Consider the following 14,861-nt stretch of genomic DNA (forward strand, 5'->3'; position numbering starts at 1 on the left):
GAAGTGAGAAAGGGACAGGCCTTGAGTTCAGGAAACACTGAAAATCCATCCACAGAGAAAACGGCTGTATAATTTGCTACAAATTCAGTTCTACTTTATTGTGCTGTATTAGCGGAGACTGTTCAGAGCTGAATCAATCACCTTCATTTATTTGTCAAGATAGGAATAAAATTAATAGCATAATCATTTCCTAAGTAATGACAGTGTAATTTTATACCTGAACATGGACAGGCAGATAATTTGCATGTTTCAAATTCAAAAGCAGTGTTAAATCTTTCACAATTTAAAACGGTGGCTTTCAACACTTCTATAGCCAGGAACCACCCTTAACCCAAATGTGCCACCCAAGACTACTTTTTAATTGTTTATCTTGGGCTGGATTCAAATAGTGAGTCCCACTAGTGAAAGCCAGCGCAAGGACTTCTGCTGGTGCTGTGGGGTTTCCTCTCCTGTCCTCCCCTCACAAGTCGCCTCAGGGATGGGGTTGGAAAACTCCCAGAACAAGGTGAGGGGGTGGAAAGAGAATTTTTTTCCATCAAGCAAGCAAAAATGCTTGCACTGATGCAGCAATCTCCTCAGTGCCATGTTGAATTCCTCCCCTTGCATATCATTATTGCATTCACCTTTGAAGTATGCCTGCCACCATCGTTATCTGCTTTTAAGCTTCAGGCTAAAATAGGTAAAGGTAAAGGGACCCCTGACCATTACGTCCAGTCGTGACCAACTCTGGGGTTGCGGCGCTCATCTCGCTTTATTGGCCGAGGGAGCCGGCGTACAGCTTCTGGGTCATGTGGCCAGCATGACTAAGCCGCTTCTCGCGAGCCAGAGTAGTGCACGGAAACGCCGTTTACCTTCCCACCGGAGCGGTACCTACTTATCTACTTGCACTTTGACGTGCTTTCAAACTGCTAAGTTGGCAGGAGCTGGGACCGAGCAACGGGAGCTCACCCCGTCGTGGGGATTCGAACCGCCGACCTTCTGATCGGCAAGTCCTAGGCTCTGTGGTTTAACCCAAAGCACCACCCGCGTCCCATCAGGCTAAAATAGGTGTCACCAAACTTTTCGGAAGACTGGGTGCATTTTGAATTTTGAGAGAGTGCTGGGACACCAGTCACAAAATGGCTGCCAAGGAGGGGGCGTGGCATAACACAAATGGCTGCCATGGGGAGAATGGCAGAACACAAACTTAAGAGAGGCAACCATTCCTCAACAACCTTATGTTTACCATAGAAAGTCAGCTATGTCCTGCTGATTATGGAGATCACAGACACAAACACAAACATAGATGCTGTTGCTGTCTAGTGAGAATGGGAAACAATCCTCAGTCCCAGGAAAATAATATCTATAGTTATCTTGCGACTCTCATTTCACAGACATTGTTTAGGAGGTACCAGCACATTTTGCTCTATACATTTCTTTCTAGCAAACTATAGGCTCTTATTTTATATATATATAATGTAAGTTCACAGTCCTGGGCACCTGCCCTCGGAACAGGTAGTTCTGCAACTTTATATAGACGTGGAAGAACTTGAGAGCGCTTACCAAGGCCCCGAGCCGCAAGATCCGTAGCAAAGAGAACTGCCGATTTCTTGCGCACAAAATCAGTGTAGACTTCCATTCTCTTCATCTGCTGCTGCTTGCCGTGAAGAGCCAGTATAGGGAGCCCGGGTCGAAGACGGCAGAAGACTCTAAACAAATACTGGACCTAGAAACCAGTAATAATTCAGACTGTAAGTTCTTTGCGGCAGGGACTTGTTTTATGCTTATGTTGCTCTATAACGTGGCACGTACAACAATGGGGCGGTAGGGCCAAACTGTACATGATGCAGGAGAACCCTGACTCTTCCAGTGTTTAATTTAATTTATTAGCCGCAGCAAAGGGCTCTGCATCTGAAAAACATTAGCCAGGCACTGGGGCTGGGTGGGGAGGGAAGGGTGTTCAAGCCCATCCCCGATGACATGTCATTCCTTCCAATCTTATCATCAAAGCTGTGGTAGCCCCACACTTAGGGGGCGGGGAATGAGTGAATTTAGAAATAGCAATCGCTATGAATATAAAGTTGCAGCTTAAATACTTCATTTTTCCTTACTTCAATTATTCAGTTTGATTAACTAAAATGTTCCAATTGACCAAAAAAGGCACCCCGATCTATCAGGGAGCAGCTTGAATAGAAATCATTTTCATTTTCAAACTCAGCTGCTAAGGTTCCTGAAGAATTATCCTGCCCTGTTTGCGAACTTCCCATGGCCATCTGGTTGGCCACTGTGAGAACAGAATTCAGGTCTAGAAGGGCCTTTGCTATTATACAGCAGAATTCTTCTCATGTTTTTAACAACTTTCCCAGGCTTTTTAATCACAATCCAGTGTCACGAACAGATTTACAGTTGCGAACATCAGAGGTGCATCAGATTTTTTTTTTTACTTTCTTTAAGTTCAACAATATCAGAGGAGGATCCTACCTCTTTGTAATTACAAAAACAGAAGTATTTTTTTCCAAAACTCTGTCAACCCAGGGGCATTTGGTGTGTGCGTATGTTCAACACTTATTTGAAACAGCAGGTAGGCTGAGTCACAATACCTCCAGAACAAAGGTCTGTATTTATTGTGAGGAAAGCTTGACACAAGGAAAACACCACACGGAAAATGCTGTGGTGAAAAAACCTATCAGTAGAAAGTAATCAGTAAACGCTTATGCCAAACTGCCTGCAGCGGTCACCACTTTATACCTGGCTATGCCCACACAGCACTATTTTGTAACCGGTGGACCTCAGTACAGTGGTACCTCAGTTTAAGAACAGCCCTGTTTACAAACTATTCAGTTTACGAACTCCGCAAAACTGGAAGTAGTGTCCCAGTTTGCAAACTTTACCTCGGTCTAAGAACGGAATCCGAACAGTGGAAGGGCACTGGCAGTGGGAGACCTCATTAGGGAAAGCACGCCTTGGTTTAAGAACGGTTTCGGTTTAAGAACGGACTTCCAGAACAGATTAAGGTTGTAAACCGAGGTACCACTGTAATTCTCAGCTGTCTCAAGTGGGCTATGACAGTAGAAAGTTTGAGAATCCCTGCTGTACCTGTTTGGGATGTATATTTACCATCCCATCTTCTGCTTGTAAATGAACTAGGCCTAAGTTTAGATAGGTAGATATAGAGGCACAGAGAGAGAAACACTGGCTTGAGGACACTTAAGTGTACAGTGGTACCTCAGGTTAAGAACTTAATTCGTTCTGGAGGTCCGTTCTTAACCTGAAACTGTTCTTAATCTGAGGTACCACTTTAGCTAATGGGGCCTCCCGCTGCTGCCATGCGATTTCTGTTCTCATCCTGAAGCAAATTTCTTAACCCAAGGTACTATTTCTGGGTTAGCGGAGTCTGTAACCTGAAGCGTCTGTAACCTGAAGCATCTGTAACCTGAGGTACCACTGTAATCTCTAGTAGAACTGCATGTTCAGCTTCAGGACTCAAACAGGAAGACATTTCGCTGGACTTCTGCACAAACCTTTACCCGCTATAGCAAACTTTTAATATCTCCTGTTTTAAAGTATTTATTAACATATTCCCGCTTGCTGGGCACAGGAGAATATCTCACAGGTACTTTAATTTATGATGCAAGACCCTTGCCTGAAGTCCTGGCAGGAATGGTATTAACTTGATATTTAAGAAGAAAAGAAAAAGTGAAAGCATTTTTTATAAATGGTTAAGAGATAGAATTATAGATATTCAATACCTCTTTACAGCTTGCAAAAAATACAATACTTTTCTTATTCAGATGACTTCTCAAAAAGGAGTACAACATATTGATTTTCTGGTGCAGTTCACAAACAACGTAGTTCTGTTCCAAAGTTGCTGGAGTACTAAAATATAATAATAATCACATATTTATCATCATTATTATTGGGCACAATTTATCATCCTGCCTTTCTACCAAATGGTGCACAAGGTGGCCAACACAAGTAGAATATGAAATATGTATGTTTATGTATAAATGTGTGTGTGTGTGTGTGTGTGTGTGTGTGTGTGTATAAACACACATACACAACCCTATCTATCTCAATCACAACCCATGAATTAACTAAGAACAAAATATATATAAATGAGGCATGTCATTAAAACCAAAGAACTTAAAAAGAAAGAACGTATGTATAGGTCAGCATACAAATGAAATAAATAATATTAATTCATATAGATCTATTCATGTGCTGCCTGGGACTTATAGTCCAAAACACGTGGTGGGCACCAGGATGGAGAAAGCTTGTCTACTCCACCCAGCAGTGACTCAAGGTCTGTACAGAAGTCTTTTCTAGAGATGCTTTTCTAACTGGGGTTTCCTTCGCACAAATCATACCCTCTCCCACTGATCTCTGGCAGAAAGCATCAATACAACTCACGGCGAACCTATGCAAAGATGCATTCCAATCAGATTGTGCACTGCTGAGATATAAGTGCCTTAAATTAATGCTCCCCCGCCATGCTCAAAACTTATGCAAAATACTTCATTATACCCTGCCATGGCTGAACCTGAAACCTTAAAAAAAAAATCCCCGGTGTTTTATTGAAGATGGCAGTTGCTCTGCCGAAATTGCAGTGATCTGTAATAATTTGATCCAGCCCATTGCTCCGTAAATTACGCAGCTGACATCGCTCCCTTGTACTAATCTTGCTCGGAATCCCCACCCCCTCATTCTGGTAAACTGTGAAATACTGTTTCTCAAAGCAGTAATTCCCGTTTAAAAATATCCGTGCTTTGTTTTAATGTCCCAATTCAAGCCGCTTGGATTTTTCCGAAGAGTACAAAAATGTCATCACAAAGGCATTACCGTTTGCTCACCAGAAAAAATAAAATAAAAATCCCTGCAAGAGTGCACATTAAATCAGACTAAGGTTTGACTAGATGACACTCAAGATGATATTTCCAGCTCTACAATTCTGTGAAATCTACGAAAAGCACCTCTTGCTTCTCTGGATGGAGTTTAGAGAGGGGTCTCTGAATGTGTGTAGAAACTAGCCTAGTGTACAATGGTAAAATATACGTTTTTCCACTGCTTTGCAGCAGTTCCCCGGGGAGCCTTCAATGTAGGGTTCCTCGGGGTTCAGTTTCATCCCCCCATGCTGTTTAACTTGAGTGGGGTCACCCAGACCTTTGGAGTACATTGTCAGCAATATGCTGATGACACACAGCTCTATTTCTCCTTTACATCCCGCAGGTGTAGCAGTGGAAGTTGTCTTGCCTGGATAATGGACTAGATGAGAGCCAACAAACTGAAGGAAAAGACTGAAGCACACTCTGTGGGCGATCATGGACTAGAATGGATGGGAGGTGACCTGCTCTTGATGAGGTTACACTCCCACAGGAAGGAGAAGGTAGATAGCTTGGGTATATAGAATGCCAATCTAGGCCCAACTGCACTGGCCTTCAATTAGTTTCCAGGTCCATTTCTCAGCGCTACTTTTGGCCTGTAAAGCCTTAAACGGCTCAGGACCACGTGCCTCAAGGACCGCCTCTCCCCTTATGAACTGGCCTGGATGCTTCAATCTTCATGTGCCTCCGCCATGAGAGGTCCAGAGGGTGGCAACATAGGAACAGGCCTTTTCCACAGTGGCTCCCCGCTTGTGGAATGCTCTCCCCCCAGAGGCTCACCTGGTGCCTTTGTTACCTATCTTTAGGCGTCAAGCAAAAGCACTCCTCTTCTCCCAGGCCTTTGCCTAACTGAGCTATCATTGGCCTTTTAAATTGGGGAGAGGAACGTTGTTTTTGTTTGTTACTATGCTATGTATTTTCATGTTTTTATACTGTAAACCGCCCTGTGAACCTTGGATGAAGGGCAGTACAGAAATGTAATATATACAGTGGTAAAGGTAAAGGTAAGGGGACCCCTGACCATTAGGTCCAGTCATGACCAACTTCTGGGGTTGCGGCGCTCATCTCGCTTTACTGGCCGAGGGAGCCGGCGTACAGCTTCTGGGTCATGTGGCCAGCATGACTAAGCTGCTTCTGGCGAACCAGAGCAGCGCATGGAAACGCCGTTTACCTTCCCGCTGGAAGTATTTATCTACTTGCACTTGATGTGCTTTTGAACTGCTAGGTTGGGAGGAGCAGGGACCGAGAAACGGGAGCTCACCCCGTCGTGGGGATTCGAACTGCTGACCTTCTGATCAGGAAGTCCTAGGCTCTGTGGTTTAACCCACAGTGCCACCCACGTCCCTAATACAGTGGTACCTCGGGTTAAGAACTTAATTCGTTCTATTTCTGGGTTAGCGGAGTCTGTAACCTGAAGCATCTGTAACCCGAGGTACCACTGTAACAACAACAATAAATTTGTTGTTCTGCCCATTTTGCCTCTGATCCCAACCACCGCTGTCATGTAGCCCTCAAAACTCTACACAGGAGGGAATGCGGCCCTCTTACCCCCCCCCCCAAAAAAAAATTGGTTCCCCACCCCTGATTTATTGAAAGTCACGGAACACGGATTGTAGTCCTAAGCATGCATAAACTTAGAAGTATGCATTATTGTTTTCAGCTGCCGGGCTGGTCTTTAATTTAATTGCAAACTGAATCCTACATCTTTAAATTTTCTGGTCACCTGTTGAAGTCTTTGTGATTGAGAGAGATGAGTATCAAATCAGGAATTACTTAGGCTGGCTTTTGACAGTCACACAGTTAAGCCAGTTTCATCTATTTTAAATTGCCTATTTTATATACTTACTTCAGCTTACAGTTCCCTGCCGCAGGGCCAAAAAGTTATATATCACAGTGATTTGTAGCATGCATAGTACTTAAAATGACAGAACCGGAGTTGAAGCAAAGAATTCTACAACCACACTTCAACTGACCCAATTAATTTCTCTCTCCCTCTCTCTCTCTCTCTCTCTCTCTCTCTCTCTCTCTCTCTCTCTCTCTCTCTCGTGTGTGTGTGCCAACTTCAGTTTTCTAGCCTGTGTTATCCCAAGGCCTCAGGTTGAATAACATGACTCTCCACCCCACCCCTTCCACAAACAGGCGCATAATGGAGTAAAAGAGAGCTACCCTTTACTTCCTTCGAAGTCTAGATAGAGAAGAATTCTCCTACCTGAACTTTGCCTTCTCGTGTACCCAGATATATTCTGGATCTTTCAAGCTCAGCCGGGCCAGGTCCTTCACCGATTTGGTTTGCGTGGCTGAGAAAAGCAGAGTCTGGCGCGTCTCGGGAAGGTTTTCTATGATTGCATTCATTGTATCAGCAAAACCCATGTCCAGAATTCTGTCAGCTTCATCAAGTACTGGAATGAGAAAGGCCAGCTGGAAGGAATTGGATTTTTTTTCTCCCCTAAGCTTCTAACCTTCAGACAGAGTGTGAGACTAATTTCCACACTGATAGCAGGGGCTTATCCACATGAAAGGCATCGCTCCAAAATACACACAAGAAGGGATTTGTTGGGGTCAGCCTTCACAGACAGGGCCTTGGGAGGTCACCTAATTGAACCTGCTACAATGCAGGATGCAAACTAAAACATCCCTGACAATGGACCGTCCAGCCTCTGTTCAAATATCACTTACAAAAGCTCCTGAGAGCTCTTCCACTGTTGTACACTTCTGACACCCCAGTCAAGCCTACTTCCACATGTGAGAATTCATTCACATATCCAAGCTTTCCTGTGTGAGTGTCTGGAAGGATGGATAGCAGTGGGAGGATGGAAGGTGGCTAACAGATTGAGGTTGAATCCTAACAAGACAGAAGGACTGTTTGGGGGGGGCGGGGGGCGGGCAGGTGCAGATGACTCCCTGGTCCTGAATGGGGGAACTGTGCCCCTGAAGGACCAGGTGGCAGCCTGGGACTCATTTTGGACTGACAGCTGTCCATGGAGGCGCAGGTCAATTCTGTGTCCAGCTTCATCTGGTATGCAGGCTGAGGCCCTACCTGCCCACAGACTGTCTCGCCAGAGTGGTGCATGCTCTGGTTATCTCCCGCTTGGACTACTGCAATGTGCTCTACGTGGGGCTACCTCTGAAGGTGACCCGGAAACTACAACTAATTCAGAATGTGGCAGCTAGATTGGTGACTGGGAGTGGCCGCTGAGACCATACAACACTGGTCCTGAAAGACCTACATTGGCTCCCTGTAATTTTCCGAAGACAATTTAAAGTGTTGGTGCTGACCTTTAAAGCCCTAAATGGCCTTGGCCCAGTATACATGAAGGAGCGTCTCCACCCCCATCGTTCAGCCCGGACACTGAGGTCCAGCTCCAAGGGCCTTCTGGCGGTTCCCTCATTGCTAGAAGTGAGGTTAAAGGGAACCAGGCAGAGGGCCTTCTCGGTAGTGGCACCTTCTCGGTAGTAGAACACCCTCCTATCAGATGTCAAGGAAATAAACAACTATCTGACTTTTAGAAGACATCTGAAGGTTACCCTGCTTAGGGAAGTTTTTAATGTTTGCTGTTTTATCGTGTTTTTAATATTCTGTTGGGAGCCACCCAGATGGACAGGGTATAAATAATAAATTATTATTATTATTATTATTATTATTATTATTATTATTATTATTATTTAACAAACAGAGACAAGGGGCACAGCAATGTGGCACAGCACATCCTTGGCAAGCAGAAGGTCCCAGGTCCAATCCCTGCCATCTCCAGGGTAAGGGATGACCCTCTGCCTGAGACCCTGGAAAGCCGCTTCCGATCAGAGTAGACAGTACTGGGTTCAATGGGGCAGTGATCTTAGCAGCTTCATATGCTTGGCTGTTCCAAGAGCTCTAAGTATGTGTATGCCTGCCTAGACCAAGAACTTAAGGTTACCTGTTCCCAGGGTGGGGAATCTTACAGCAGCCTGACTTATTGTTCTGCTGCTTTTATTGAAGTTGTTCATTTTGTGTGCGTTCTAAAATGACAGACCAACTCTGACACGCTGGCAAAGAAGAGGACTACAAAAGCAAATAAAATGGAACTAGCTTAATCCAAGTGCACTGAACCATATCTGTGCACGGAGCACTGATTTGGTCTTCTGGCCTGCTCACCTTTCCACTGCCCACCAACCAAACACTTTTTCAGTGTTTAATGTATTTATCTGCAATGCATTTAGTAGAAGTCCTGTCTGCGGATCAACAAAAATGGAACCAAATAATGGAGCACAAACAGGTTCTTCCCATTCACTTCCAATTCATGGAAAGGCTTTGTATGTTACAAAGATCAAGCACGGAAGCCACAACCCCAGTTCATCCTCTGCGTGCTTTAATGGAGCTTCAGCTCTGGGAAGTGGCTTCCAGTGCAAGCATTTTGGACCATTTACAGATTTCTGATTAAGCCTATTCAGTAAAAGCAAAAAAAGATAGAAAATAAATTGAAGCATTTCACTTACTCAACATATGCAGATTGCAGGCATGGAAATATGATGTTTCGTCCATGTGCTGTAAAAGCCGTCCCGGAGTACATATCAGTATGTTTATATTGTGGATTCTTTCCGATTCTTGTTTCAGGTCCTGAAATATCAGACAGGTGTGAGGGCATGATTTCAGAATATATGGTTATGACGCAGGGAGCTCCTCTCCAAGCCCATTCAGGTGCAGCGGATCACAGTAAGATCTGGCCATACACACACACACACACCCCTGAGCGATTTCATACTGTGTGTCTTGTGGCACACAGAAAAATTCTATCTACACGACAAGCCACAACCCAGAGGCACCTTTAGAGATGTAGCAGCCTCTAACTAACAATGCAAGGAAGAAAATTTCCCAGTGTTTTATTTTTCCAGTTCACAAGTCCGTAAGTAACTGGGAATGAATGCCAATTGCAAATACATTATTAGGCAAGAGTGGCAGCTTCAAAATGCTTCGATTTGTTTAAGTACAAGTAAATGAACATGCTTAGGTCGTTCTCTAAGGCATCAGAAAGTTTTCTGACACAGACTGAACTTTTTCAAATTCAGAGTTTTCCAGTAAAACCAAATCACTGCCTCTGCTTGGGACATTTTCAGTGACTCCATCAAAGCTTGCTTAAATGCATCAAGCCTCTGTGGGACACCCAACACCCAGAGGGACACCAAAATCAGAATCAAAGCATTCTCAGGCAAGCCTGTGACAACTCGCTTCACTGGGACAGCTTTGAATGGGCAATACGTGCCCTTATGGTGGAAAATCAATACAGAGCTTTCTTGAAAGGCTGTACATTACAGTCAGCACATGGCTCATGCCTTTTAAATGGGGGTATGTATGTGCCAATGTTTCCTTGGAACCCATTTCCTTGGAAATATGTCACACCGAGTTCTAAGAAAATTACTTCCCAGTCACTTAGTAAAACATCCCAGTATAATTTTCAAACCATAAGCAATTCTTATGGGTTAGATAGAGGGAGCGGTAGGGGGAGATCCTGTATTTAAAAAAAATAAAAATGGAAGGAACATACCTTTCCACCAATGATAAGCCCAGCCGAAAACTCGTGATTCTTCCCCACCTTACGCAGAACCTCAAACGTTTGGTATGCCAACTCTCGGGTAGGCGATATGATCAGAACTCCCAGTCCATCCATGGGAGTCCACTGTTGACGGTATAAGATTTCCAGAGCCTGGACAGCGACAAAAATGCCAGTTAGAAGCCCTATAAATTTCACTCAGCGAATTATTTTTTTTTAAGGGGAAAAGAAAAATCAGGGCTGCAATGCCCGTAGTCACTGGCCAAGCTCACTGGTGCTGATGGGATTTGGCAGTCCACAACAACCAAAGGGCATCATATTGGCTGCCCCTGGGCCTACAGTAGAATATGAAATTATGAGATACGTTACTTACAGGTACAATGAAAGCCAACGTTTTGCCAGATCCAGTCTTCGCAGCTCCCAGTACGTCTTTACCTTGCAAGGCCAAACCTATGGTCTGCCTCTGGATTTCAGTCACCATGCGATACTGAGCTTCCTGCAGTCCTGGTGTGAGGAAGACCATATATATATATATCAACCTGCTTGGAATCAACTATTCACCAGGGCGGAGGGAGAGAAACTCTCATGTTAAAAGCATGTGAGAGTCCAGTGGTGGTGGTATGTGACCTAGTGCCGCCGCCACTGACAGCATTCAGCTGCTGTGAGAAGTAGGCCTACACATGTACTAAGACTGCTCTTCTGCGCAAGGAGGAGACTCTGGTTGACCTAAAGCCTACGCCCCGCCCACAGCTCTGAAATGGAGAAGCCCAATGCACACAGCTAAAGGACCATTGTCACAATAGCTGATGGGGTTCAGGGGCTATTCCACAAGCCCTTGGTGGTTCTCAAAGGGTGAGGAGCACCACACTGATGTGGCAGGAGAGGATGGCAAGTGTGGCAGGAAGATTCAAGGACAATCAAAGAAACATTAAAACATTTCAGCGGAGTATTGTATTAAAATCGAAATATTTCTTAATTTTCAGAATATGGATAGATCCAATAGGAGGGCAAGAGCATCAAGTGATCCTGAGGCCAATCCTAGTTGTGTTTTTTTTGTTCGTTTTCCAGTGTATTTACTGTAATTTGGTGTGGTGCAAGATGACGAAGTGGACCAGAGAAAGAAGTCTGAGGACCACTGCCCTAGCTTGTTCTTTTAACACAAGGGTAGCCAACATGGTTGCCTCCAGATGTTGTGGACTACAACTCCCATCACTCCTGGCTGCGGATCATGAGTGTTACAGTCCACAACATCTGAAGGGCACTTCAATCTCTATCCAACATGTGAGAAGGTTCATCCGAACTTCCCATCCTCCAATTACCTGAGATGAGTAGAGAATGATTTCTTAACAACTAAGAGATTTTATAAACTGAAAAAAGACCTGAGAGGTGGGTGGCTGCAGTTTCAGGGTTTCAGAATGTTAAAAAAAACCTGAAGGGCATTCATACTGGTAAATATTTATGTGAATCGCTTTGCAAGCCTGTGTATCAAATACGGCTATAGTCGAAGGCAAAGAACATTCACTAGATCTTGCACATGGTTCACCATGTGTAATCAATGTGCAAGGGCCCAATTCACCCCATATGTGCACCTTAGAAGTGTGCATTTGTCACACATAGCAAACTCCACATGGGATTCTTGCAAGGCCCTACACCGTGGGTGGAGGTGGGAAACTGGATCTCTCCCGTTGTCCAACTGTATCTCTCCACATGCAGTTGATCCTCAACACTTTGAGGCAGCGATGTCACTCAAAGTTATTAACGAGTTAAGAATATTAGTGCAGAATATATAATTATATGAAGTTGACACGTACCCTAGGACACCAGTTAAGGGTATCACACATTAGGAAAACTGTTGGAAAAGCAATACATAATTGGAAAGCAACAGTTAAGGTATTGCTGGGCAGGTGGTGATTCGTTAGATAATATGCTTTCTTCAACCGGCTAATCATGCAGGCTTGTACATAACTGCTGCCAGGTTACTTATAGGCAAGTAAAAAAAAATCACCCCTATGCAACTAAGAAGGGAACGTTTGTAAAATATTTTTGGGAGCAGAAAATGCCTGGCATACGTTTGTAGGCTAATAACTGCGACAGAGATTCTTGCTAAAATATTGTGCTTACCTTTCAGTGTTTTCTTAGATAATGGAAAATCCGAAAATCTTACAACCTCATTTGCATTTATCTGAAAATAAGCAAAGAAAAGTGAAATCTGAAAGGATCTCGTTTAGATTATCGAACAAGAGGATCTGTCAACTCAGTCCCCTCTCAAATTTCTTAATTACACAGAATTAGCTGCCGCGAGAGAGATTCTCACATCAGAGTTGAAAAAAAGAGTTGCTGGTTTGTCACAATTTATTTAGGAACAAGCAGCCTGCTAGTGGCACGCTGCACAATCACCCCTCCCCTGAAACAAGGGGAAGGCACAAACCAAGAAGTCACAATTAAGTGTGGCTTTCCATCTCAGTCAAACCCAACACCTGGTTTGTTGCTCCTTAATAAACTAGGGATCACTAGCAATCTTAGACTGCAGTCTGTCAGTGGTTTTCGACTTCCTGATTCTCAGGCCAGGCCAAAATTGCAGTTCCCTACTTAATGGCTACGGGACGCGGGTGGCGCTGTGGGTTAAACCACAGAGCCTAGGGCTCGCCAATCAGAAGGTTGGCGGTTCGAATCCCCAGCTCCTGCCAACCTAGCAGTTCGAAAGCACGAAGTGCAAGTAGATAAATAGGTACCGCTCCGGCAGGCAGGTAAACAGCATTTCCATGCGCTGCTCTGGTTCACCAGAAGCGGCTTAGTCATGCTGGCCACATGACCCGGAAGCTGTATGCCAGCTCCCTCGGCCAGTAAAGCGAGATGAGCACCAGAGCACCAGAGTCGGCCACGACTGGACCTAACGGTCAGGGGTCCCTTTACCTTTTACTTAATGGCTGCATAGCAACACTTGGAAATGTAAGGCCAACATCTCAGGGGATAAATATGGCAATCAAAAGGAATACTGTATAACATTTGCCTTGTTCCCAGAGGCCACCTGTTCCTGGTTTGTACATATACCCCAGACATCTCACTTCAATCAAAGCCATCATCTAAATATACCTACAGTAACAGCATCCAACTCTAATATTCACAGCTTCCCTGAAAGTAATGAGATGAGAGGGTGCACGTCTTATGTGTGATTTTTTAATACGAAGAGGAAGCGATGCCATCGTCACATTTTTCAGCCTGCTACTTCCCTCCCCCAAAATGAGGTGTCTAATTTGCATTAGGAGTCTATCTGCAGAGATTTTTAAAAAGCTGATTACAGATCTGCCTCACTTAGAACTCTTGATGCGCACATCTATATCTTCATTACAAATTTACCTAATCATTTCTACTCTTGGGATATATATATATATATAAAGCGGCTGCTGTTTTTGCACTCCACAGGTTTCTCTCAGCACTGCTCATGATGCCACAGTTTCAAAACGGTATTATTGCCATGCAGAGCAATCATCAAAATGGAAATTAGTCACATAGCTTTTAATTTCAGTGGGAGCTTTTTTTAAAAAAAAAAAAGTGTCTCAAAAAAAAGAGGTGTTGGGTTCAGGGAAGGGATGTTTCAGAATCACATTGGCTGAGAACATACTGGCTTCAATAACTCTGTACATGAAGAGTGGTGGAAACTAGATCTTAAAACTTAAAATTTACAGCTTGTTATTTAATAAGAGAGAATTTTATGAAAATGCAATACAGTGGTACCTCAGGTTAAGTACTTAATTTGTTCCGGAGGTCCATTCTTAACCTGAAACTGTTCTTAACCTGAAGCACCACTTTAGCTAAGGGGGCCTCCTGCTGCTGCCATGTCGCCGGAGAACGATTTTTGTTCTTATCCTGAAGCAAAGTTCTTAACCTGAAGCACTATTTCTGGATTAGCGGAGTGTGTAACCTGAAGCATATGTAACCTGAAGCGTATGTAAGCCAAGGTACCACTGTACAGGTGGTATTTGACCCCTGTAAAGCTGGCAAAAATCAATTAAAACCCATAATAATAAGTGTTTGGGATGCAAAAACCAAGCAGGAACCTTCTACCATATGTGGTGGGCATGGCATACCAAGAGATAAATAAATTCTGGGACATGACCTATGAGGAATTGAAAAAAATTATTAAGAACCACATTTTACAAAAAAAACCCCAAAGCATTTCTTTTGGGAATTTTGACAAACAATTTCCCTAAAGATAAAATAAGACTATTTTTCTATGCTGCGTCAGCAGCAAGAGTATTGGTGGCTTAATATTGGAATGAGGAACACATACCCACCAAAGAGGAATGGTTGTGTAAGCAGAGCGAGTACTTGGAACTCGCAAAGCTGACAGATATAATAAGAGAGAAGTCAAATAAGACAGCTAAGAAAGAATGGGAGTACCTAAATAAATATCTGATGAGTCAAGGTTCAGCAGTGAAGATCTGGTTGTGTCTAGAATAGCCCTGCAAAGGTAAAA

At 43.9% G+C, this 14,861-nt stretch overlaps 1 protein-coding gene across 2 annotated transcripts in view; it reads right to left on the reverse strand.

Annotated features, from left to right (window-relative positions):
• DDX10 (DEAD-box helicase 10) overlaps window positions 1–14,861 on the reverse strand; it is a 170,830-nt gene that overhangs the window by 151,597 nt on the left and 4,372 nt on the right. For both annotated transcript variants that reach the window (XM_083609042.1, XM_083609043.1), the window contains exons 2-8: window positions 12,506–12,566; window positions 10,758–10,888; window positions 10,379–10,537; window positions 9,333–9,453; window positions 7,069–7,258; window positions 3,729–3,855; window positions 1,543–1,705 (exon numbers count right to left, since the gene is read on the reverse strand). In XM_083609042.1, the coding sequence (XP_083465168.1) occupies window positions 1,543–1,705; window positions 3,729–3,855; window positions 7,069–7,258; window positions 9,333–9,453; window positions 10,379–10,537; window positions 10,758–10,888; window positions 12,506–12,566 (952 nt within the window). The remainder of the gene's footprint in view (window positions 1–1,542; window positions 1,706–3,728; window positions 3,856–7,068; window positions 7,259–9,332; window positions 9,454–10,378; window positions 10,538–10,757; window positions 10,889–12,505; window positions 12,567–14,861) is intronic.

Source organism: Podarcis filfolensis (genome assembly GCF_964270895.1).
Source record: "Podarcis filfolensis genome assembly, chromosome: 4".
In the NCBI taxonomy this organism is placed as follows: Eukaryota; Metazoa; Chordata; class Lepidosauria; order Squamata; family Lacertidae; genus Podarcis; species Podarcis filfolensis.